At 44.0% G+C, this 23,684-nt stretch overlaps 7 protein-coding genes across 9 annotated transcripts; 4 read left to right on the top strand and 3 right to left on the bottom strand.

The window, feature by feature from the left end:
- Positions 1–189: 189 nt before the first annotated feature.
- gmnn (geminin DNA replication inhibitor) lies at positions 190–2,551 on the bottom strand. The gene is made up of 7 exons (XM_077590282.1): positions 2,272–2,551; positions 1,994–2,078; positions 1,472–1,570; positions 1,243–1,396; positions 1,088–1,170; positions 544–654; positions 190–455 (listed from the first exon to the last, which is right to left on the bottom strand). The coding sequence occupies exons 2-7, from the start codon at positions 2,060–2,062 to the stop codon at positions 309–311; spliced, it is 663 nt and encodes a 220-aa protein (XP_077446408.1). The 5' UTR covers positions 2,063–2,078; positions 2,272–2,551; the 3' UTR covers positions 190–308.
- c21h6orf62 (chromosome 21 C6orf62 homolog) lies at positions 2,427–5,603 on the top strand. Its single transcript, XM_077590281.1, has 5 exons — positions 2,427–3,795; positions 3,871–4,047; positions 4,125–4,250; positions 4,409–4,543; positions 4,762–5,603. The coding sequence occupies exons 1-5, from the start codon at positions 3,667–3,669 to the stop codon at positions 4,885–4,887; spliced, it is 693 nt and encodes a 230-aa protein (XP_077446407.1). The 5' UTR covers positions 2,427–3,666; the 3' UTR covers positions 4,888–5,603.
- Positions 5,604–5,680: 77 nt separating this feature from the next.
- acot13 (acyl-CoA thioesterase 13) lies at positions 5,681–7,081 on the bottom strand. Its single transcript, XM_077590283.1, has 3 exons — positions 6,919–7,081; positions 6,650–6,834; positions 5,681–6,378 (listed from the first exon to the last, which is right to left on the bottom strand). The coding sequence occupies exons 1-3, from the start codon at positions 7,000–7,002 to the stop codon at positions 6,219–6,221; spliced, it is 429 nt and encodes a 142-aa protein (XP_077446409.1). The 5' UTR covers positions 7,003–7,081; the 3' UTR covers positions 5,681–6,218.
- Positions 7,082–7,099: 18 nt separating this feature from the next.
- Positions 7,100–9,828, top strand: tdp2b (tyrosyl-DNA phosphodiesterase 2b). Its single transcript, XM_077590279.1, has 7 exons — positions 7,100–7,325; positions 7,800–7,932; positions 7,998–8,125; positions 8,466–8,621; positions 8,718–8,809; positions 9,012–9,130; positions 9,198–9,828. The coding sequence occupies exons 2-7, from the start codon at positions 7,801–7,803 to the stop codon at positions 9,669–9,671; spliced, it is 1,101 nt and encodes a 366-aa protein (XP_077446405.1). The 5' UTR covers positions 7,100–7,325; position 7,800; the 3' UTR covers positions 9,672–9,828.
- Positions 9,829–10,314: 486 nt separating this feature from the next.
- On the bottom strand, positions 10,315–16,157 carry tmem64 (transmembrane protein 64). 3 transcript variants are annotated; one of them, XM_077591007.1, is made up of 4 exons: positions 15,843–16,157; positions 15,004–15,772; positions 12,913–13,068; positions 10,315–12,157 (listed from the first exon to the last, which is right to left on the bottom strand). In XM_077591007.1, the coding sequence occupies exons 2-4, from the start codon at positions 15,646–15,648 to the stop codon at positions 11,963–11,965; spliced, it is 996 nt and encodes a 331-aa protein (XP_077447133.1). In that variant the 5' UTR covers positions 15,649–15,772; positions 15,843–16,157; the 3' UTR covers positions 10,315–11,962. The 3 variants fall into 3 exon arrangements, with proteins under 3 accessions (XP_077447133.1, XP_077447132.1, XP_077447134.1); XM_077591006.1 differs by having other exon boundaries at positions 15,004–15,842; positions 15,928–16,157; XM_077591008.1 differs by having other exon boundaries at positions 15,928–16,157.
- Positions 16,158–16,588: 431 nt separating this feature from the next.
- Positions 16,589–18,701, top strand: LOC144067520 (class I histocompatibility antigen, F10 alpha chain-like). The gene is made up of 4 exons (XM_077591341.1): positions 16,589–17,028; positions 17,486–17,752; positions 17,851–18,123; positions 18,218–18,701. Exons 1-4 carry the CDS (start codon positions 16,971–16,973, stop codon positions 18,592–18,594), a joined length of 975 nt encoding a protein of 324 aa, XP_077447467.1. The 5' UTR covers positions 16,589–16,970; the 3' UTR covers positions 18,595–18,701.
- A 2,119-nt stretch (positions 18,702–20,820) lies between these two features.
- Positions 20,821–22,693, top strand: LOC144067484 (H-2 class I histocompatibility antigen, K-Q alpha chain-like). Its single transcript, XM_077591293.1, has 5 exons — positions 20,821–20,957; positions 21,406–21,672; positions 21,771–22,043; positions 22,138–22,437; positions 22,515–22,693. Exons 1-5 carry the CDS (start codon positions 20,900–20,902, stop codon positions 22,691–22,693), a joined length of 1,077 nt encoding a protein of 358 aa, XP_077447419.1. The 5' UTR covers positions 20,821–20,899.
- Positions 22,694–23,684: the final 991 nt, after the last annotated feature.

The raw sequence follows: 23,684 nt of genomic DNA, 5'->3' as shown, positions 1-23,684 counted from the left end.
ATTTGCAGCTCATTCTGGTTGTGACAACGTCTCCACCTCGTGGGTACGGTGAAGAAAGCTGAGAAAACATTCAAAATACAACGACTGACACACGAGAAAAATTGAAATAACACTCCATTAAAGTATTCTACCAGCCAATCCTTCCAAAGAAATGTATACCCAAAAGTAAAGATAAAGCACCTTCACATGTAGAAGCAATGTTTTGAAACTTTTATTAGAAAAAGAATTCAATTTCATGGGGAAACAAAGGTAAAACAAGACATTCTAGTCTAGAGGTATTAACAGGGGAACAATCAAAATCTTGGGAGTTAATTCTTACTGTCATTTTCCTTCTCAAATTTCTGCTCTACTTCACTTTCAACTTTCTCATCACTGTCATTTTGACTTTCATCTTCATCGTCGAGTGCGAGGGCCTTCAGTTCCTCCAGGTTTTCAGGTCCCTTTCCAGTCAGTCTCTGGAGAAAAATTGCGAGTTCTTTAAGGTGCCAAACAAATGTGGACCTTATAGTACAGGGGTTGGTAGTGAGAGCGCATGGTTCGTACCTCAATCATGTCAGCCATGTATTCCACGTGGTCAGCCAGCTCACGCAGTTCTTCATTTTCACTCTTCAGACGAGAAATCCGCTCTTCTTTCGCTTCGAGGTCTTTGTACAACTATTTTTGTTTATTAAGACGAGATTATTACGAAGTAGAAGTGGACGCAAGTTTGTTTGTTTCCCCCCCCGAGCTTTTTGTATTGAATTTTTTTCACGGAAATTTGTTTGAAAAGGAAAAAAAAGACGGGTGAATGTTTAGACCATGTCAAAAATGTAGTTCATGAGACAACCTTGATTTGAATAAAAAACGCAAACCTTTGCAAGTACACAAAACCAAATACGTCATGATTGACATTAAATCCATTTCAATTTGGAAGGCTGGCATTGAGTGATCATGTTTCACTGGTAGCAAATGAGTTCAGTTGAACCAAACCATTATAGTTTTAACGTAAATTAGTGTATTTAAAAAAAAAAATACATTTTACCAAAACACCAATTGTAAATTTTGTACCATTGACTACCATGAAAAAAAGTTTAAATTATTAACTGACCTTCTCATTCTCCTGAAGAACGTTGAACAAAGCCTTGCGACGCTCTTCTGCAATTGCTTTCCAATATGCCGGAGGAGGAGTTTCTACAAGAAGATTCAAGTTAAATTTTGAAAGAAATTGCAAAAAAAAAAAAAAAAAGAAGAAAGTCACCTTACCTTTGACCATAAGCTCATACGCTTCATTGGCAGCATCTTCCAAACTGTTAATTTCTTCAGTCTGTGTCGACTTCACTTCCATCTTTACTTTTTTCAACCCTCGGTTTTCTTCAGCAAGCCATTGTTTACGCTTTGGGATGGCACCCTTTCCTGCCTGATTTGTGGAAAGCACCCAAAATTTAGCTGGAGTTGCAAAAATAATAATAATGATTTGCTGAGAAATTCTCACCTGAGAAGGCTTTCCCAAATCTCTATTGACCGCCGAAGGCTGTAGGACCTTCAGCGCTGGTCTGGATGAACTCATGTTGCTTTTTGTTTCCGAGAAACTCTGAAGAAGAAACGTTAAGTTTAAATTGAACGTCTATCCTTGTCAATGGAAGTCAAACAAATGTTCATTTTCTGATAGGGCTCCCAGTTCAAATGATTTGATGTTTACCAAAGGCAAACCAAATTCAATTCACAGCAAAAGGATGACTGGACGTCTGGCATTATAGTATAAAAAAATGTATTTGTAGCACCAGTATTACGGTAAATTTCCTGTAACTGAAAATTGCTGAGGATAAAGTGCAAATTTAACTAAATAAATGTCCCAACGCTGCTGCTGTGCAATTGACTAAGCACGGAATCTCTTTAATTTTTTATAAGTGCCATTCGACACTCTTTAACGCATCATTTAATAATGCCACTACGGCGTCAACGTACGTGAAGTGGGATAAGTGCAGGCTAGTAAACGTGTTATTTTTTGACTCACCTTAACGCTCACTTTGGAGTTTTCATTAGACCTGGCTTGGTTTTGTCTCACTCTGGGACCGAAACTCATTGTGAATTCCACGAGTCTGGTGTTAAAAACATAAAAGCAGTTTAGAACGCAGCTGAAAAAAAAACGGAAAATGTCGGCAGTTACAGCTAACACAATAGCCAAACAAATGCTACACAGAGTTAAACCAACTTATTCACCACAAACTACAGTGTGCGAAGTGCAAACGTGATATAAATGGGAAAACAACCAATATTTTGTCGACGACTTACTTTTATCAAGCAAAGACTTCGACAAAAGAAAAACGGCTCGTCTTCTGGAGGCTTCGCGCCACTTGATTAAATGCAGCCGTCTTCAATCACGTGACCCAGTCTCTTCTAGAAACCGCGCCTCCCATTCTACGTCACATTACGTCGCTTACGTGACGCAGCAAACACACGTCACGTGTCTTTCGGGCTGCCATTTTGAAGAAGCTTTCCATCGGAGGGCTTCTTGCAGCTTGTTGTTTTTCGACGCTGTCATCATCCGACCCCCCCGGAAAACGACCCATAAGCAAGTACCGTGTGTGTAAACCGAACAAAACCGCCGGACGCGAAATAATGGGCCCGCCGCCGGGAGACAGACTGCGCCGCACGTCGACTGAAAGAACGGGGGACTCTAGCTGGACCGTCGATTTATCTTGACATGGCATGCGGCAGCAGTTAGGGCGAAGACGAACGGAAACACCGACCGACGGACGGAGGAAAAGATTCCCAACCGCTAAACTTACCAGCTTTAAAAAGACGCGAGACGGAGCGAGGGTTTGCGTTAGTTTACCGACTCAAACGAATACGCCTTGCCGAGTTGTTGACACGTACCTAACCTGACTTAGGAAACAAAATGTCCAACTCACGCGCTAGCTGTCTGTTAGCATTTTAGCATCGCGCAACATGGGCGAAGACATGTAAGGAAAGATGATCGAGTCGTAACCGGAACGATTAATACTTTTAAAAACAGAAAATAAGTCACCCCAGCTTTCAAGGAGATAAAATGTAGCTTCGATCGCTGTTTAGTCATCGCTTAGCCCACTAGCTCGAGTGCTAAAGGTCCACCATGAGCACCACTACTACCAGCAGGAGCAAGTAGGCCGCGAGCCAAAAAAAAAGCGTCGAGGAAAATGTCAAACAGCCTTCGTCGTCTTCTTCCATGTGTGCCAACGTCTCCCCGCCATGCTCGTCCGTATTCCCGGTCCAACAAACTCAACCATGGATGAGGGATTGTGAAACCACCCCCGAATTTTAGCCTGCTACTCCTCCATTTCACCTAGCGCCGTTATGGGTCTCTACAGTAGGAAGTAATACTACTAACAACAGTTAGCCACATTTTGCTCTTGTTTTTATTTTAAAAATCCGCGTAAAAATCGGGTGACGGGCAGGACCGGCGTCTTAAAACGATGGATTTTTGAACAATTTAACCAAGAGATGTAGTTTTACTCTTAAATCCACCTGCCCGCCGCCTTGCAAAGAGTATGTCAAAATGACTTGATATCTTGTTTGGTTAGAAGACCTGTTTCAGTTTGTAGCTTTAGAGTGGCCAGTTGACAGACTCGGTTAGCGCCCCATCGTCTATAAGCGCATCCGGGGAAAAAAAAAATTAGTAGCGAGCGAGTCATCAAAGGAAAGTCGACCATGGGCGATCCGACCACGCGACGAAACCAAACCAGAAATCGTCTCCGCGCTCAGCTGCGGAAGAAACGGGAATCGTTGGCCGATCAGTTCGATTTCAAGATTTACGTCGCCTTCGTTTTCAAGGACAAGGTTGGTGACCTGCCGTCGCCCAAGTGTCGGTTATTCTTGGCAGATGATTCATTTATCCAACACTTCTTTTGACAGAAAAAGAAATCGGCGCTCTTTGAGGTTGCCGAAGTGGTGCCGGTGATGACCAACAACTACGAAGAGGACATCCTGCGAGGCGTACGGGACTCTCGGTACTCCCTGGAGAGTTCCATAGAGCTGCTCCACAAGGACGTGGTGCAGCTCCACGCACCCCGATACCAGTCCATGCGAAGGGTACCCACGCCACAAGTAGTTTGAGAGCGCCGAACGATTGAAATTGGTTCGTCAATGCCTTGTCGTTTCCGTGGCAGGACGTGATAGGCTGCACGCAGGAGATGGACTTCATCCTTTGGCCGCGAAATGACATCGAGAAGATCGTGTGCCTGCTCTTCTCCAGGTGGAAGGGGGCCGACGAAGAGCCGTTCCGGCCAATTCAGGTCAGAAGTGGAGCACTAGCATGTTGTGCCAACAATGACTACCCACAATTTAGGCGCGAGTGTCAAAATAACTTTTATCATCTGAAAACATTTGCTGACCCTATGAAGGTTTAACATAGTCAAATGTTAAAGTTGACTCAGGTTCTTTGTTGTTTCAGGCCAAGTTTGAGTTCCAGCACGGCGACTACGAGAAGCAGTGTTTGCACGCGCTCACTCGCAAGGACAAAGCCGGAACGATCATGAACAACCCCGCGCAGTCTGTATTCCTCTTCATGGATCGACACCACCTACAGGTTCGAAAACCCCCTCCCCCTCCATTGTCATTTCCTTTTTCCACCATAGGACTCTTGAGTCTTCTTCTTTAGGTCACTGTTTCTTGGCCAGATTGTAACTAAAGTGAACTTCCCTAATCTTGGTTGGCATTTATTCCTTCCCTGGCAAAAACAATGACTTTTCCCCATTGTTTCTATGTTAATATATTTGCTTTGCTTCTCTTTGCATGTGTTGGTAGACTCTGAAAAGCAAGGCGACGGTGCTGAAGCTTTGCAGCCTGTGCTTGCACCTCCCCCAGGACCAGCTGACCTGCTGGGGCGTGGGCGACGTCGAGGACCACCTCAGACCTTACATGCCCGACTAGGCTTCTTCCCAAAGGAGGGGCGGCATCCTCAACTCTCCTAGCCCCGCCCCTTCCTACATCCATCCCCCCCTTCCCTATCAGAAGCCATTTTGATGTTGTCATTCTTCTCCTCTTCTTCCTCCTCCCTCTTCTCTCCCAACCCCCTTCCCGCTCAGTCATCCTTTTTTGTTTTGCGTCCACCTGCACGAACATTGATTTGGAGCGATCGGTTGCTGCGGCTGCACGGCGGCAGGCAGGAACTCTTCTGTTATTTTGGAAGAGAGAGAGAGATAAAACATGGACATGTTGTTTAATCCTTGTCACAGAAGAAGGGGTGTTGTTGTTTATTTGTTGGTTTTGGGGGAAACTTTCTTTCGGGTGTGAAAAAATTGTAATAACACCACGAACCATACGACCTTCAATCATGTGTCGTTAGCGCTTCTTTGCTGGACTCCAGAGTTAACTTTATTTTTGTTTGTGTTGTGCTTGAATCACTACTGATGTTTTAATTTGGGATGTGGGCTGGTTAATGAGAATAACAATGCACCTAACAAAAGCAAACTAACATTTTGATTGGATGAAATTGCTTGTCAGTTTTTTTTTTTCTTTCATGTTCATGGCTCAAAAAGTGTCCAATTGAAGGAATGAGGATTTCATTTTGTTTTTGGGTTTTTATTTGCTCATTTTTCTGCTGATCAATACTGCTGAGCATATATCAATACAAATTCTCAACGCAACATGTCTCCAATTTGTTTTATTACGTGAATTATGCAAATGTTGGAGTTATAAAAAAAACAAGATCGAGAAAAAGATACAAATTTGTTAGAATTTATTTTAAAATTGAAATAGGCTGTCAGAGTTGAAAAACATTACAATTCAAATTATTGGCTTAATTTCATGAATGAAGAAATTAAAATGTAGTGTTGCAAAAGTAAACAAAACTACATGAAGTAATATTTTAATAAATTTGCTGTCATGATTAGGTTCAATATGTCCTGTCACTTCTCTTTTTTTTTTTGTAGATCACATTAAACGTTTGCACCAAATTTTAAACTGCACAGCCTAACAATTCCAACTTTTAAACTCATAAGCAACCTTTGACAGCAATAGACGTGTCAATCTTTTTGAAGTGGGCCGGTGGGCAATAAATTAAATGTTCATTTGTGGCTCAGCCCTCCCACTTGAAATGGATTGGATGCCTACAATTGACAAAGCCTTTTCAATCCACAGCAGAGGACTGAAAAAAAACTTGATTGGACATCTTTCATCATCAGTAGTGTTGAAAAAGTGAATATAAGGCAATGAATGGTAAAGATTGGATCATACATAACCTCAACATAACCTTGGGGTGTTTAGCTGTTGCCGAGGTGTTTGGTGTGTCGTCCCTGTGCAATCATCTTTCCTGAGGCTTTGCTGGTCAAGTCCACCGTGGAAAACGCTAGCGTGCGTCCCTGTTTCAGCACTTGCGCCGTGATCAAAACATCCTCGCCCATCTTGGCTGCGTTCATGTAGCTGCAGAAATTAAAACCAGAAAGTACATTTTCTGTGGGTGGGAAAAGTTACTCCTTTAACCATACTACAATTTTGATTTGATTTTGACTAGGGTCACTGCACGCCCTCCCAGCCAAAATAGATTGGACGCCTACCAATTTCTTCGACACTGAAACAGAATTATTCACTACCAGCCTTCCCAGTTAAAACAGATTTGGTTTCTATCGCTGCCAAAGGAAGTGAATGAGTTGACAAAAGGTATTTCAAAATCAAATAAAAACAAAAACTGTACGTTATATTCATGTCAACACTGACTCCCGGCGCTCCCCTCTCGGTGTTCATGAGGGCCATGGTGGAGATAACGTCCACCAGGGTAGCTGTGAGACCGCCGTGAAGTGTCCCGTAGCCATTGGTGTGCTCCTTTTCCACCTTCATCTCGCACACCACCTTCCCCGGTGCTGCAGACACGACCTCCACCTTGGAAAGGTAAAAGCGGGAGAGTATCATTTTGGAACTAACAAGCGAACGCGTGCTCAAATGTTCTTTCAATGCTCACCATACCTTGCCCATGACTCTGTCAAAGCCCGGCGTGTCTTTCATAATTCGCATCATTTGTTTTATCGCATTTAAAGACTGTGAAGACATAACAACAACGAGGAGAAAATGCCAGCAATGTCAACCGGAACAGGAAGTTGTTTTCTGCAGTTGTCATTTCCGGGGGGTGGGAGAAATACGGAGACTGTCATAATTCCAAATGTGACTGCTGCTGTAAAATATCAAACATTAAAATTATTAATGTTTTATTATTCTATTTTACCTATCTGAGTCTCCAAATATTCTCTTTTTTAATCTAATTCTTCCTTGGAACACCCGGATGTGTTTCGATACGTAATGCTGCCTTCAATTGGTATTGTAATTATGGTAAAAATTTGCTAGTCGAAAATTGCAGGCAAACACCACATCGAAAGGTATTTTTCGAATGGTAGTTTATTGTCTATCATCAAGTGTCAATTTGAGATTTGCCAATTTTTCCGTAGTTTTGACGCCCGCGTAATAGCGTTATGTACACAATTCGAAACATCATTATATATATTCCAACCAAGTGTTTGTGATCGTTTTTTGAAACCTATACTATTGTTTTTAATTCACGAACAGAATTTACCTTTGCATTGTCACGCATCCTCTTCTTGATATGATGGATTAATTAATAGATTCAAAAATGTTTTCCCTATGCATAAAATCAAAATAAAGTTGTCTACTTTTTTTTTTACTGCAACAGCATCACGTGAACACAACTATCACTAGTGGTTAAAAAGTTAATAATTTCCTGAGAACCTGAAGGCAGCACCCGGAAGACTATGCTAACATAAACTGCTCCCCCAGTAGTGAAAATGTTATTGTTTTGTTTTTAAAAGAACAACCTATTTTTAAACTTTTGCTAGCATGGCTTCGACGTCCGACGCTGAGGATGTGGAAGTAAGTCGAACTCGTCTCTGCGAGGAGTTTGCCGGGGTAACGGGCACCGATAATGGCGTGGCACAGTGCTACATGGCCGAGAATGACTGGAACATGGAGGTAAGAGTATAAAATATTTAGATTTGACATCAAATCGGACTCTACTATCTCATTTTCTCCCACAGAGAGCTTTAAATTCCTTCTTCGATGCTGACATGGAGAAAGTATTTGAAGAAGAATGGTCCTTAAACCAAGAGCCCTTGACCAAGAAACAAAAAGAGGGCGAAAAAGAAAAGACTCCTGAAGTCACAACGTAAGCACCATAATAAACAACAAAATACACATCTAAACTATATACATTATAGTGTAACTGTGCAGTATTGTTAAAATTATCAAAAATATTCAATTTGGAGTTTTGCACTAAATAAATGAATCGTTAAAAAAAGAATAGTACTGTATAAAATGTTTCTCTATTTGTGGTCATTTTTTCCAACCAAAAAACAAAAAAAAAACACTTCAAATTGCCCCTAAATTAACCAGAATTGACCTAGAAATGCCTTAAAATATTTTTTATAAATAAAATAAGTTGACAGTGCTAGTCGTTCAATGATATTAATATCATTTTTTTTCTTTTTCTTGCCATTGAATTGCAGCGTGGACTTAACCGCCGAGAGTCCCACCCCGTCGCAAAAGCCCCCCGAGGACGAAGACAATGGCTCGGGCCTAACGCTGCTCTCGTGGAACGTGGACGGCCTGGACGTGGAGAATCTAGCCGAGCGAGCCAGAGGCTTGTGCTCCTACCTGGTGCTGTAAGACAGTTTAGCAATTTGTCTTTCTTTCTTTTTTTTTGCTTAAATTGTAGCATATTTTACAAATGTTTTTATTTTTTGGGCTTTCCTGTGTAGGTACACTCCTGATGTGGTGTTCCTGCAGGAGCTCATTCCAGCCTACGTGCAGTATTTGAAGAAACGTGCCGTCAGTTACTTGATTATTCAAGGTCAAGTCATCAATAAGATTCAAGATTATTTTTTTTCAACTTTTTGCAGTATCTTAGACTGGGACATATTTGTATTGTGTATACATATACACTCAATTACATGTATGACATAAAAAAGACTGTTTAATAAGACTACATATAATGTAAAAAAAATGTTTTCAGAATTTTTAACAACAAAACATTCTGCATGATGTCCAAGCAGGTGGCGAAGACGGCTACTTCACAGGCATGATGCTAAAGAAGTCTCGCGTGAAGCTAGTGGCTAGCGAGATCGTAGCCTACCCGAACACGCAGATGATGCGGAACCTGCTCATCGCTGACGTGAGCGCCAAACCGCAGCCAAAAGCCAAGTTTACGGGGGAAAAAATCCTCTTTTGTTTTTGTCAAGGTGACGCTGCGGGGCGCCAAGTTGCGCCTGATGACATCGCACCTGGAGAGCTGCAAGGCCCACTCGGGCGAGCGCATGGCGCAGTTCCGCGAGGTGACGCGACGCATGCGGGAGGCGCCCGACGACGTCAGCGTGGTGTTTGGCGGCGACACCAACCTACGCGACCACGAGGTGACTTCCGTGGGCCTCCCGCCCGCCGTCTGCGACGTGTGGGAGCAGCTGGGTCGCCGCGAGCATTGCCGCTACACGTGGGACACCCGCGCTAACTGCAACAAGCGCGCCCCGTACACTAGCCGCTGCCGCTTCGACCGCGTTTACCTGCGGCCCGCCGCCGCCCCCCGAGCGCCCCGCCTGGCCCCCGACCACATGGCTCTGGTGGGCTTGGAGAAGCTGGACTGCGGTCGCTTCACCAGCGACCACTGGGGGATCTACTGCAGCTTCGCCGCCACCCACGCAAACGACAACCCGTCTTAACTTCTCCTTCTGAAGCCAATTCAGATGTAGTATCTGCATAAAACCACTAGAGGGTGTCGTGTTTTAGTTGTTTCACTACATTCGTTCGTAGAACTACGACTCTTGTTCATGTTCTTTTATAAAGCTATTACAATATTAAAAGTGCTTTAAAACAAAATGAACATGCGTAGTAAGGTATTTTTTTCTCACTAAATATTTATGTTAAAATGTGATCCTGTAGAGTAAGCAAAATAAAATAAAACTAGAGTAAGGAACCCCCCCCAAAAAATATAAGGCATCAACCTCAAAAAATGACCATGAATTTGTTCCTAAAAAATGAGATTTCTTAAAACAATAACCATGTATCGTAAGCCCTTTTTTTTTACCAAAAAATATACTATTGACATAAAGGCGTTTTTTTTTACCATAAAAAGGACAGAAAATACTATTTATATTAAGGCATGTTCTTGCCCCCCCAAAAAATGTGTTTAAAAAAATGACCATGTAGAGTAAGGTAATTTTTTTTCCAGTTGTAGAAAGGCATTTGTTCCTTTAAAAAGGTCATGCATAGCAGAGCATTATTTTCACCCGCCAAAAGTAGATAGTAAAGCATTAGTATGCATTTTTCTTAAGATTTTTTTTTCACGAAGAAAAGTTAAACAAATTGTAATAAAAGCCATTTTAATCTCTCTCTCATAAATAACACTGAACAAAGCATTACGCAGTGCATGAATATCCGCATTTCTAGATGCGATTATACTGTCTTTCTATTGACTCACTGTCAAATTGTCTGTGTATACGAAAATACAGCATGTGTGTACAGTAATGCACTTAATACAGACTGAGGAAGCGTCCCTTTGTTTCACTTGTTGCATAACTACCACGTCATTTTAACCCCGCCCCCCCAAATGTAATTTTTTGCGTCAGTTAATACTAACAAAAAATGAAATACTACTCATCACTTGTCAGTAAAATGTTAATACATTTGTGTTTGTGCGCCAATCACACGATGTGGTGACATCATCACAGCGCTCATTAATATTCATGAGGCAGCGGGACACAAAAAAGGCAAAAAGCAGGGAATGTGAACTAGCTCCCCCAAAATTTATGATAGAAAATTATTATTATTTTTTTGTGCAGTATTTTATGCAAATATTATTGCTAAAGTTAAGACAGGAAGGGCCCCCTTCAACCAGCCGGCAATCACAAGAAAAAAACTAATTAAAAAAACAAAAAAAAACATGGAAGTCACATGGAGGAGCCCTTGTGTGTTTTTTCACAACACATTAAAAATACGGCAAAATGAAAAATAATTCCATCCAAAGACGGAAGAAGCTTATTTGCACATTCCAGTTTGTTTTGAGTTTGTGTTGATTGTCATTTTTGTTGCTGAAGAAGTAAACTCATGTCCTTTTTATCCCCAAACAATTAATAAAAGGGGGAAAAAAGACAAAAAAAAAACGAAGAAACGTTATAGAATTAATGTTCATTTTGAGATTTGAGTCGCTCTATTTTACTACTTTTCATTATGTACATTTGAAGTCCTTGAAATTTTATGTTTGCTGTTAGCGTAGCTTTTACCGCTTTTCTAGTATACATTTTTCACATCAAATTCAAACTCAAGGCTCGTCATTTTTTCACATTTTTCAACGTAAACAAAAAAAAAGCCAACAAATAAAACAAAATCTCCAAAGTCTGCATTTCCTTTCACTTGAATTTACCACAACGTTGTAATTTTCACACTTTTTCCTATGACGTCATTCTCGTAATGACAATTTCCTTTCTCAATTTTACGAACGTTTTACAGCGTTCTTTCGTCGTCCCTATTTTTAAAAAACAACTAAACGAGCAAAATGATGGCACGTAAACAAAAACAACAAAATATGCTGTGGGTTTTATCAACTTAGTTTTGGGAATGAAGTGCACACTTACGGAAAGGAAACTGTATGACTTTTTTTAAAATCATAAATAGAATTATCGGGAAAAGTGTCTCTTTTGCGCACTGGCGACATTCCTGAGTTTTCCGTCTCAAGCGACCGTCCCCAACGTAAGACACTTAACCAAAAAGCATTTTGTCTACAAAGTTCCAAAAACTGAACGATGCCCTTTAAACCAATTCTTACGATTTTTGTTGTTGTTGTCGATACGAGCTAGGTCGTCGGAACAAAGGTGCATAGGTGGCCGTTCGTTTTAACGCTAAAAAACTAAACCAGCTGACATTCAAAGTGTTCGTTCGTTGACATCTCTTAAGGTCCCTCAATTGTTTTAAAAAAAGAGAAGAAAAAAATCGTACCGAGTTGAGTCCCACGCTTTCACACCGCGTTGACGAGGGCAGCCGTCCGTTTGCCGCAGTAGGAGAATCCGGCGTGGTTGGCGGAGGACGCCGCGCACGAGCCGTTGACGTGCGAGGAAGATCGGAACTCCATCTGGCAGGCCGAGATGGCGGCATTGAGCTCCACTTGGGCGCGGTGCACCACGTAGAACATCAGGCCGATGCTGATCACGATCTGGATGGATAATCAAACGTGACGTTGAGTCCCTTTGTCTCTGGCTGTGAAGCGCCACGGACCATTTTGGGTGCTGTTTTTCCCTTTCTCGTCGAATTTTTCAATTTTCCCTTTTCCACCCAAATGGTTTGCACAATTCAGACTACTTTTTTGAAAAGTCGACAATTCCTAAATCCAGACAGTGCTCCCCCATTGCTGCGGGCATGCCTTCTGTTTTTTCCCCTTTTCATACCCACGTTTTTCCCTTTTCCACCCTACGTTTTTTCCCTTTTCCATGAAATCCGCTTTTCCAGCATATTCATGTTTCTCGAGGAGACTTCAACTAAAACAGGGGTGTCAGACTCGGGTGGGTTCGCGGGCCGCTTTAACGTCAACTTGATTTCACGTGGGCCGGACCATTTTAGATATAATATTTAGATTATTTTTTTATATAAATGGATTAAAAGAACTGGATTAAAAGGCCTGAAAAACAATGTTTATTTGAGCTTTTTTATATATTTTTAGATTTTACAAAATGATTTTTGAACTAAAAACACAGAAAAAAATGATTAAAAAATTACCATTATTGATTTAAAAGGGGGAAAATCAGGAAATTTAATATACATCTATACTCTTCATTTTAATTTGATCTTGAAACAGAAAGTCGGCACTCATGATTGACTTTTCCGGGCCACACAAAATGATGCGGCGGGCCAGATTTAGCCCCCGGGCCGCCACTTTGACACGGGTGAACTAAGAAGAAGAAAAAAACCCACCTGCAGCCCAAAAACGAAGTATCCGCTAACGCTCTGCTCGGCGATGACGTCCTCCATGGTGCGTAGCGTGCTTCCCAGGTAGGAATTGAGCAGCTGGGTGGGCAGCAGGCCCACCGAGGACGCTACCAGGTAGTTTGGCAAGGACACATCTGTGATCTGGAAAGAGAAGGGGGCATGTAAAGAAGGGGGGGAAAAGAAGGATGCTAGCTCGCCAAAGAGTAAACAAAATGCTAGCAGAACCAAAGCTAGCACGGGCCCTCTGATAGAGAAGACGTGGAGGAAAGTCCAGCAGCTTACGTCAGCGCTGAACTTCAGATAATCAAGCGATGATGTAATTCTGTGCGCATAACCTTGGCCCGCGGGGGAGACGTGTCAGGGCGCGGTTTCTCTGGCGGCAAAAACCCCCAAACTATTCTTCGGAAAACAACGTTGACGCGTCCGAGACGGAGGCCAAAACTGGTTTTAAAGTGACGTATGGATTTAAAATGTTTGGCATTGTCGGGTGCCTGGATCGACCAGTTTTCAATTCTTTTGATTTGTAGTTTCGATTTTTGACACGACAATACTAGAATGGACATGATAATACTTTATGGCAAATGTTGCAATATGATGTTGTTCAACAATCAAAATCCTTCAAAAGGAAAGTTAAACGTTTGGTGTTGGCAAAAAAAATAAAAATAATAAAAAAATTCCCCCAAAAAATATTGGCTGCCATTAATAGATAGCACTTGGCGTCCAATCCATTTTTAATGGGAGGGGGGAATGAATGAGTTGTTGTTCATTTTAGTGTACATGTTGATTTTGGGCTAATTACTGTACATTTAGACGCATTCCAGGATAACTTATTGTACATTTTAGATCAATCCCTGTACTTTTTAGATCAATCCCTGTATATTTTAGATCAATCCCTGTACATTTTAGATCAATCCCTCTACATTTTAGATCAATCCCTGTACATTTTAGATCAATACCTGTACATAGATCAATCCCTGTACATTTTAGATCAATTCCTGTACAGTTTAAATCAATTCCTGTTGATTTAAGGTCCCTTTCTGTCTATTTTGGGGCCAATTGAGAACAGGAATTTCATTTGAGAGCAATTTTCCTGAGTGGAGGTACGGAGTATCGCTACAGCAATGACGGATTTGGACTTTTTTTTTCCTCCTCATTTCTCAGGCAGCGATCGATTGCACGTTGACTTCATTTTGGGGGAGGGCGTGATCTCGGGCCAACCTTTGCACCCGGAGGGACAACTTGCTAGCTAGCGGTGATAAAAAAATTAAAAAAATAAAAAGAACATATCTGCTGGTTGGGAAAAGAAAAAAGAAATGTTGTCCGGGTGACGTGTCCCCGGAAAGTGAGTCAGCAGAGCGGACAAACAAGTCTTCCTTGTGCGCCCGGGTGAGTCGTTATGGCATTCGAATGCCTTTCCTCTGGCGCTCGTCCTCTTCTGGACGTTTTGTGCCCTCGGTTGACTTCCTTTCGCGCCACATATCTCCCTCGTCCCCTTGTCGCTTATTGAAACAGAAATAAAATTCTCTTAATTTTTTTATTAAATGATTTATGAAGTGTTTTTGATGTTATCAATTTCATTTAGTATTTACCTGAATGCAAAAAAACGGAATTAATTTTTTGTATATATATTTTGGTGTCAAGGGATTAAAGTTAAATGAATGAAAAAATAAGAGTATTTTAAAAATAATACGACTAAAAATAAGTAACTAAGATGAGGTGAATTAATCAAAAATGTAACAGTGAAATCATCTTAAATCCATTTTATGAATTGCAGATGATTTTAAAAAAATATTATATCTGTTTTTGGTCCAAAAAATGAAATCCAGCACCCACTTGTCTTTGCGTAGTTATTATTTTGCATTTAGGGGTGGAAAAATTATTCAATTAAACTATTCCCATTTCTTCCGAACAATATTGAAGATTTTTAAACTAGTTTTTGTATTTGTTTCTTTCAATGTCAAAACGAGAGTGAAGAAGAAAAAAAAAATCTTTTTTTTTCATCCAGACTTCAAATGATCGATTGATCGGCCGCACGTTTGGATGTAAAAATGCGTTTGGATTTGTTTTTGTACTCACGGAGAAAACTGCATTTTGTAGCCCAAAGGGAATGGGGGTGAGTCTGGCCAAGGCCACGACTTTGAGTCCGCTGCCGCCCTCCACCACCCGGATGACGGCGCTGAGCCGCTCGCTGCCGCCCACTTTGCGCAACACCCAGTCGGTCAAGAGGCGCTTGCACGCCAGGTGCGCCAAGAAGGTCCCGATCAGCACGCCCACCGCCACCAGGCCCAGGCCCAGCACGAAGCCGTACAGGTAGCCGGCCGCCACGTTGAGCACGATGTAGCCCCAGCCGCAGGGGAAGGACACGCCGATGAAGCCCACCACGAAGAGCAGCGCCCCCGCCAGGCTGTCCAGACTCTCCGCCCACAGCAGGAGGTCTTTGAGGTGCTGCCGGACCAGCGCCACCGAGGAGAAGCACAGGCCGGTGAGGACGCACGCCAGGAGGGCGCTCTTCAGGCAGAAGGGGGCGGGCGGGCAGAGGGGCCGGGGGTCCTCGCCCACCGCCGCCGCCGCCGCCTCGGGATCCCCGTCGGATGCCAGCAAGTCCATCTTGTCGCACTCGTCGCCGGCGTTCCTGTGAAGCCAGCGGCTGAGCTGCACGTGCGCCCTGCCAGCGGCGTGCTTAACGAGTTTGACGAGCAGGTGAGCCCCCGAGAGCGACATCTTGAGCCCTCCCAACGGGAGAGGGCGGGGCGGGACGGGACGGGACGGGGCGGGGCTCCTCTCACACCTGTCACTCGCCAGCTCGACTCTCCTTCATAATGGACGCCCACTGGAATTTTGTCCTCTTTTGGGGGAAAAAAACAACTCAGCTGTTGACGAACGTAACGTCATGACGTCTCCTCGCTCCACGATACCTTGGCGAGATCATGGCACGTTCATTGTGGTGGAAGATGACCCAAAAAAAAAACAAAGTGGAGAAAGTTATTACATAAAACTCACCCCGTGCAGCTAACGGCGACAAATCAAAGCTGGGCTAGCTGGCTCGCCGCGGGGTTATTAGTCGTCCTGCCACCGTGTCATCCCGTTTTCGTTCAAATGCTTTACAAAGCATCAAAGGCAAGATCTTTGTTGCTAATTTCCGTCACAAAAAAGCGTCATTTGAGACGTTCTAGCTCCGAGCACTGCTGTTTGTGTCCCAGATGTCGAACGGCAACTGCATCCACGTGACCCGCAAACCACCCCTTCTCAGAGTCCCTTAGCCAATCAGAATACTCCCGTTTGGCCTCGCGAGAGCGACCAGCGAATGACGTTTTGTTGTGGCATTTACTGCCTTAGCGTCGTGCCTCATAAACAGACATTAAGGTTCATATTGGCAGATTTCACACATATTGAGTACAGTTTTTGGTTTCGTGTACTTAAAAAACGGTTACATTTGGAAAAAAGTTGATTTTTAAAAAGCATTAAGCTCACTGCAAGAGAAGACATTTGACGTCAGTAGCGAACAGGCATTAACTGCTCGCTGCTGCCCTCTAGCGGCGCAAAGTGCACTCTCGAAATGGAGCTGTTGACCTGCAATACACATGGGGGCCAGCAGATAAACGCCTAATATAATATTATATTACGTACTATATAATATTGAGCCGCCTGATGGTGGTTGGTCTCGCTGTGTGCTCGACGGCTGACTGGCGACCAGTCGAAGGTAGTCTGCCTTTCGCCCAAAGTCAGTATGAATGATTATTTTTCAAAATAGGGAAAAAAATACAATGATGATTAATAATGTAATACAACTAATAAGTTCCATTTTTTGAGCTGGGATAGGCTCCAGCACCCCCGGCGAGGATAAGCCGTTCAGAAAAGAAAGAAATCTTTCAGGTTACTCTAGGGGCGCCCCACCCACTTGTCCTCTGTAACAAGGCGAGGCATTCTTGCGAAACTGAAAGCAATTCGACTTTATTGAACTCAAGTCACGGAAGCGTGTCAAACTTGTCTCTCATTTGAGACTCGACGTCGGCTTCAAAATTGAGAAAAAAACATGGTTCAAGATGCTGGAGATGGCAGCTTTATTTGTTGTGGCTGTCCACATTGAAAGCGTCCAGCCCGGTAAGTCCATTTTCTCCGATATTTTGTTGTCTTCAAATACTGTGACGCACTTTAAAATGCTCCCTCAAGATTTCCGGACAGACGGGGTATCACAGCAGAGCTCCAATGTTGTCTTTTGGCGGGGGACGGGGTTTGTATTCAAAGACCTTTTCAAAAGATAGAAGTCGTCAAAAGAAATCACTTGGGTGTCTGTGGGATTTTCTAGCAGTTTCAAGGAATCGGACGTCTGGCGCCGTCAATGGCAGCCACGTCCTCACATTGACTCTATTCTGTATTATGGTCGAAAAAAGTTGGTATTTTGCATTTCCCAAATATTGGCTTGTGCAATGATGTCCGTTTTGCAAATGAAAGGCGGAAAAATGAGGGTCAACTCGATCAAAAGTGCCCAGTCTTGAAAATGGGATGACGACAAGATTTGGGCATTTCGATCAAGAAATGTTTTTGCTTTTTCTTTCAGTGTTCCACACGCTGGAGTATATCCACATAGTGTCATCTCAAATTCCAAACCTCCCAGAATACATGAGCATCGCTTTCGTTGACGGCGTGCCGATCGCTCACTGCGACGGCAAGAGCGGGAAATCAAGTCCCAAACAGGATTGGGTGAACAAGATCACAGCCCAGGATCCACACTACTGGAGGAGCTCCACGGGGATCTGTATTGACAATCAGCAGGCCGCCAAATACGACATTGAAATTGCTAATGAGCGCTTCAACCAAAGCGGAGGTGAGTTGCTGTCCCGCTTTGGAGCATTTTTGCAACCATTCAGGCGCCGCTCGCCTTTTTTGAGCAGACGTCGCCTTATTTCTGTGCCTTTCTCTCAGGCGTTCACACGATCCAGATAATGTCTGGCTGCGGATGGGACGACGAGACCGGCGAGGTTGACGGTTGGCAACACCACGGTTACGACGGAGAAGACTTCATATCGTTAGACTCGAAGAAATGGAGATGGCTCGCGCTCAAGCCGCAAGCGCTCGTCACCAAACAAAAATGGGAACAATTTGATCTTCAAAATGAAAAGTATTACTACATGGAAACTTGTCCAGACTACTTGAAGGCGCATGTGAGCAACGGGAAGGACTTCCTCATGAGAACAGGTAGTCCAATCTTAGCCAATCGACGTTCTTTCCGACCCCAACTTTTTCCTCCCCTCTTCTTCGGCCCTCCCCCTCCCCCTCGCTCGCACGGCAGTGCTTCCGCGCCTGTCCTTGCTGCAGAAGAAGTCGTGGTCGCCGGTGACCTGCCACGCCACGGGTTTCTACCCCAGGGACGCCCTCTTGTTCTGGACGAAGGACGGCCGGAAAATCTCCAAGGGCGTGGTGAGGGAAGAGACCCTGCCCAACCACGACGGGACCTTCCAGGTCGCCGCCCACCTCAAAGCGGCGGACCCCAGCGCCCGATATGAGTGCGTCTTCCAGCTGGCCGGCGTCCCGGAAGACATCGTCGTCCCGCTGGACGACCGCGTCCTCTTGAGCAACGAGCGCATCGAAGGTGAGCCGCACGCCTCCCTCCGTCCATCCGTCCGTCCGTCCTCGTCCGAAACACACGTGACGTCCGTTGCTTTGTGAAGCGGAAGAAAGGAGGAAGATGGTGCTGGCCTTTGCCGTACCATTGGCGGTCCTCGTTGCGGCCATCGTGATCGTCGCCGCCGCCATCGCCTACAAATGCAGAAAAGGTGAGGGACGTTTACTTTTTCAGTCGCTGGCGACTAACTTTTTCGTGTCTTTTGCTTGCAGCCAAATATGCGCCAGCTGGTAAGTAAAAGCTTTTCCTTAGAGTTCCTAAAATAAGCCCAGGCGGAACTCTGATGAAACCAAATTATTTTGGATTGAATTCCCTCACGACAGGCCGCCACGCCGAAGCAACCGAGCTCGGTTCCCAGGAGAGCACTCCCGAGGCCAATATACTGCCCCAAAGCGTACTCAAACGAAATGTCGTCCCCCATTGCGTGACCTGAAACGCGTGGAAAGGTGAACGGGGCGTCCCCCAGAAAGCACTTCAGAAAAGGAATTTCTATTCTATGTTAAAGGACTTCTTACTTCATATCAAGCTATTGAAAAGCTTCGAGGGATTTCTGTTACTCTGTCTACCCTTGGGCCTGATTTCCTGTATTTTGGGGTGTTCATTTGAACACCTGTCTGGGGGGGGGGTAACCTTTTTTGTGGTAGTCGCGACTCCCTGGTACATCTTACCACCAGGGGGATTCGTAACACTTGATATCAAGCTGTGAGGGAATTCTGTTACTCTTTTTGCCTTGCTTTTCAAAACACCTGCCTGTAATTTGTGTTTTTGCACAACTAAACATGAGATGTTTTGATTAATTATTTGATGTGGATATTTTCATGGGGCTAAAATGACGATTAAAGCACACTTACCTAAAAAAATGAGTGTACGTTTGAAAACATGTCCACTGACGAGGATAAAGCGTTCAGAAAAGAAAGAAATCTTTCAGGTTACTCTAAGGGCGCCACGCCAACTCGTCCTCACGTAACAAGGCGAGGCATTCTGGCGAAGTGAAAACAATGCGACTTTATTGAACTCAAGCCACGGAAGCTTGTCAAACTTGTTTCTCATTTGAGACTTGACGTCAGCTTCAAAATTGAGAAAATAAACGTGAACGTAAACATTAAATGTTTTGATTAATATTTCGACATGTGGATATTTTCATAAGGCTAAAATGACAATTAAAGCGCACTTACCTAAAAAAAAAAAGATTGTGTATGTTTGAAAATATGTCCACCAGGTGGCGCCACTTCACCCTTTACAGTCTTACCTCGACATACGAGCATTTCGAGATACGAGTAAAATTTCGAGCAAATCATTATCTCTAGATATGAGAAAAATTTCGAGATACGAGAAAGCCAGGTGGCCAAGACATGAGAGGCTGATTATCATTGTAGTCTTTTTTGCCGCATCTCTTTCATATATAACAGATATCTACGAGCACTGGGCAGAGCTTTACATTTTTTTCAGTGTTTTTCCCCCCTTAGCCTGTTAGCTTCCGTTGGCGGAGCGATCGCTAATTCAAGACTACTTCTCGTTGGCAAGTGGTCGTGCGTTATCCTATTGTGAGGACATTTATGTGCATCATTTTCGGAATATTTTGAAGGCAATACAAGAGCAAACAGCCCATCGATACTAAAAGTCAGGTTGGAGGCGGGGCAAACAGAGCCAACCCCGCTGGAAGAATGGTATAAAAATGTAAAACAAAATTAGAATTAAGTTTAGTGTAAGGTTAGATGAAACTTATTTTTCAGTGTCTGCATCGTAATCCAAGTTCATTTAAATTTGTTTATGTTATATTACGATTCACCGATGCAAAAAGTAGGACTGGTTTCCGGAACCTTGACTGCTTGCTGGCGAGGAGCAAAGCACATTCACTCATTCATTGGCATTCCGTGAGTCCCAGAACGCCTAATTTAATATTACGTACTATATAATATTGAGCCGCCTGATGGTGAGTGCGAATGGGCGTCGGTCTCTCTGTGTGCTCGACGGCTGACTGGCGACCAGTCGAAGGTGTAGTCTGCCTTTCCCCCAAAGTCAGCATGAATGATTATTTTTCAAAATAGGGAAAAAATACAATGATGATTAATAATGTAATTCAACTAATAAGTGCCAATAATTCCATTTTTTGAGCTGGGATAGGCTCCAGCACCCCCAGCGAGGATAAGGCGTTCAGAAAAGAAAGAAATCTTTCAGGTTTCTCCAGGGGCGCCCCACCCACTCGTCCTCGCGTAACGAGGTGAGGCGTTCTAGCAAAAATTAAAGCAATGCGACTTTATTGAACTCAAGTCACGGAAGCGTGTCAAACTTGTTTCTCATTTGAGACTCGACGTCGGTTTCAAAATTGAGTAAAAAACATGGTTCAAGATGCTGGAGATGGCAGTTTTATTTTTTGTGGCTGTCCACATTCAAAGCGTCCAGACCGGTAAGTCCATTTTCTCCGATATTTTGTCGTCTTCAAATACTGTGACGCACTTTAAAATGCTCCCTCAAGATTTCCGGACAGACGGGGTATCACAGCAGAGCTCCAATGTTGTCTTTTGGCGGGGGACGGGGTTTGTATTCAAAGACCTTTTCAAAAGATAGAAGTCGTCAAAAGAAATCACTTGGGTGTCTGTGGGATTTTCTAGCAGTTTCAAGGAATCGGACGTCTGGTGCCGTCAATGGCAGCCACGTCCTCATATTGACTCTATTCTGGTGGGAAAAGTTGGTATTTTGCATTTCCCAAATATCTGCTTGTCAAATGATGTCCGTTTTTCACATGAAAGGCGGAAAAATGAGCGTCAACTCGGTCAAAAGTGCCCAGTTTTTAAAATGGGATGAGGACAAGATTTGGGCATTTAGATCAAGAAATGTTTTTGCTTTTTCTTTAGTGGTCCACACGCTGCAGCATATCCACACAGCGTCGTCTCAAATTCCAAACTTCCCAGAATACTTCAGCATCATTTACGTTGACGGCGTGCCGATCGCTCGCTACGATAGCGAGAGCAGGAAATTTAGTCCCAAACAGGATTGGGTGAACAAGATCACAGCCCAGGATCCACACTACTGGAGGAAGAAAACAGAGATGTGTATTGACAATCAGCAGGCCGTCAAAGTCGACTTTGAAATTGCTAATGAGCGCTTCAACCGAAGCGGAGGTGAGTTGCCATCCTGCTTTGGAGCGTTTTTGCGGCCATTCAGGCGCCGCTCCCCTTTTATGAGAAGACGTCGCCTTATTTCCGTGCCATTCTCTCAGGCGTTCACACATTTCAGCGAATGTCTGGCTGCGAATGGGACGACGAGACCGGCAGGGTTGACGGTTGGCAACACTACGCTTACAACGGAGAAGACTTTCTATCGTTAGACTTGAAGGAAGGGAGATGGCTCGCGCTCAAGCCGCATGCGCTCGTCACCAAACACCAATGGGAAGAATATTATCTTCAACATGATAAGTTTTACTACGAGGAAATTTGTCCACACTACTTGAAGGCGCATGTGAGCAACGGGAAGGACTTCCTCGTGAGAACAGGTAGTAGAATCTTAGCCAATCGACGTTCTTTCCGACCCCAACTTTTTCCTCCCCTCTTCTTCGGCCCTCCCCCTCCCCCTCGCCCGCACGGCAGAGCTTCCGCGCCTGTCCCTGCTGCAGAAGACGTCGGGGTCGCCGGTGACCTGCCACGCCACGGGTTTCTACCCCAGGGACGCCCTCTTGTTCTGGACGAAGGACGGCCGGAAACTCTCCAAGGGCGTGGTGAGGGAAGAGACCCTGCCCAACCACGACGGGACATTCCAGGTCGCCGCCCACCTCAAAGTGGCGGACCCCAGCGCCCGATACGAGTGCGTCTTCCAGCTGGCCGGCGTCCCGGAGGACATCGTCGTCCCGCTGGACGACAGGGTCCTCCTCAGCAACGAGCGCATCGAAGGTGAGCCGCACGCCTCCGTCCGTCCGTCCGTCCTCGTTCGAAACACACGTGATGTCCGTCGCTTTGTGAAAACGAAGAAAGGAGGAAGATGGTGCTGGCCATTGCCGTACTGTTGGCGGTCCTCGTGGCCGTCGTGATCGTCGCCGCCGCCATCGCCTACAAATGCAGAAAAGGTGAGGGACGTTTACTTTTTCAGTCGCTGGCGACTAACTTTTTCGTGTCTTTTGCTTGCAGCCAAATATGCGCCAGCGTGTAAGTAAAATCTTTTCCTTGGAGTTCCTAAAATAAGCCCATGCGGAGCTCTGATGAAACCAAATTATTTTGGATTGAATTGCCTCACGACAGGTCTCCACCCCGAAGCGACCGAGCCCGCTTCCCAGGTGAGCACCATCTGTGGCCAATATACTGCCCCAAAGCGTACCGAACAAGATGTCGTCCACAATTGCGTGACCTAAAACGTGTGGAAAGGTGAGTGCCACGTCCCCCAGAAAGCACTTTAGAAAAGGAATTCATATTTCAGGTTAAAGGACTTCTTACTTCATATCAAGCTATTGAAAAGCTGCGAGGGATTTCTGTTACTCTGTCTACCCTTGGGCCTGATTTCCTGTATTTTGGGGTGTTCATTTGAACACCTGTCTGGGGGGGTTACCTTTTTATTGTGGTAGTTGCGACTCCCTGGTACATCTTACCACCAGGGGATGTCGTAACTCTTGATATCAAGCTGTGAGGGAATTCTGTCACTTTTTTTGCCTTGCTTTTCAAAACACAAACTGTAATTTGTGTTTTTGCACAACAACTAAACATTAAATGTTTTGATTAATATTTCGTCATGTGGATATTTTCATGGGGCTAAAATGACAATTAAAGTACACTTACATAAAAAAATGATTGTGTACGTTTGAAACATGTCCACTAGGGGACGCCACTTCAACCTTTATAAGCTTTTTTTGTCCAATCCCTTATGATTAATTCATCCCGAGTCGCGTTTATGATTTTACTTTCATAAGAAAAATGCGATACATGGAAAAGTCAAGAAAATTTGGGCCACAATGTACATTTTGAAAAGCTAAAAAGGATTTAGTGTAGATGAAAAAAGAAAAACTAAACGCTATTTGGGAAAAAAAATAGCATAAAACCACACTTAAAGTTCTGGTTTGTCACGGGAAGTTGTTAAATCGTCAATGTAAAAGGATTACAAGGTGAAAATTGGGTCAAAATGATGAACATTTCGTTGGATCCCCCCGAAT

This window comes from Stigmatopora argus, chromosome 21 (genome assembly GCF_051989625.1).
Source record: "Stigmatopora argus isolate UIUO_Sarg chromosome 21, RoL_Sarg_1.0, whole genome shotgun sequence".
In the NCBI taxonomy this organism is placed as follows: Eukaryota; Metazoa; Chordata; class Actinopteri; order Syngnathiformes; family Syngnathidae; genus Stigmatopora; species Stigmatopora argus.
This window is presented reverse-complemented; position numbering and strand designations above follow the sequence as displayed.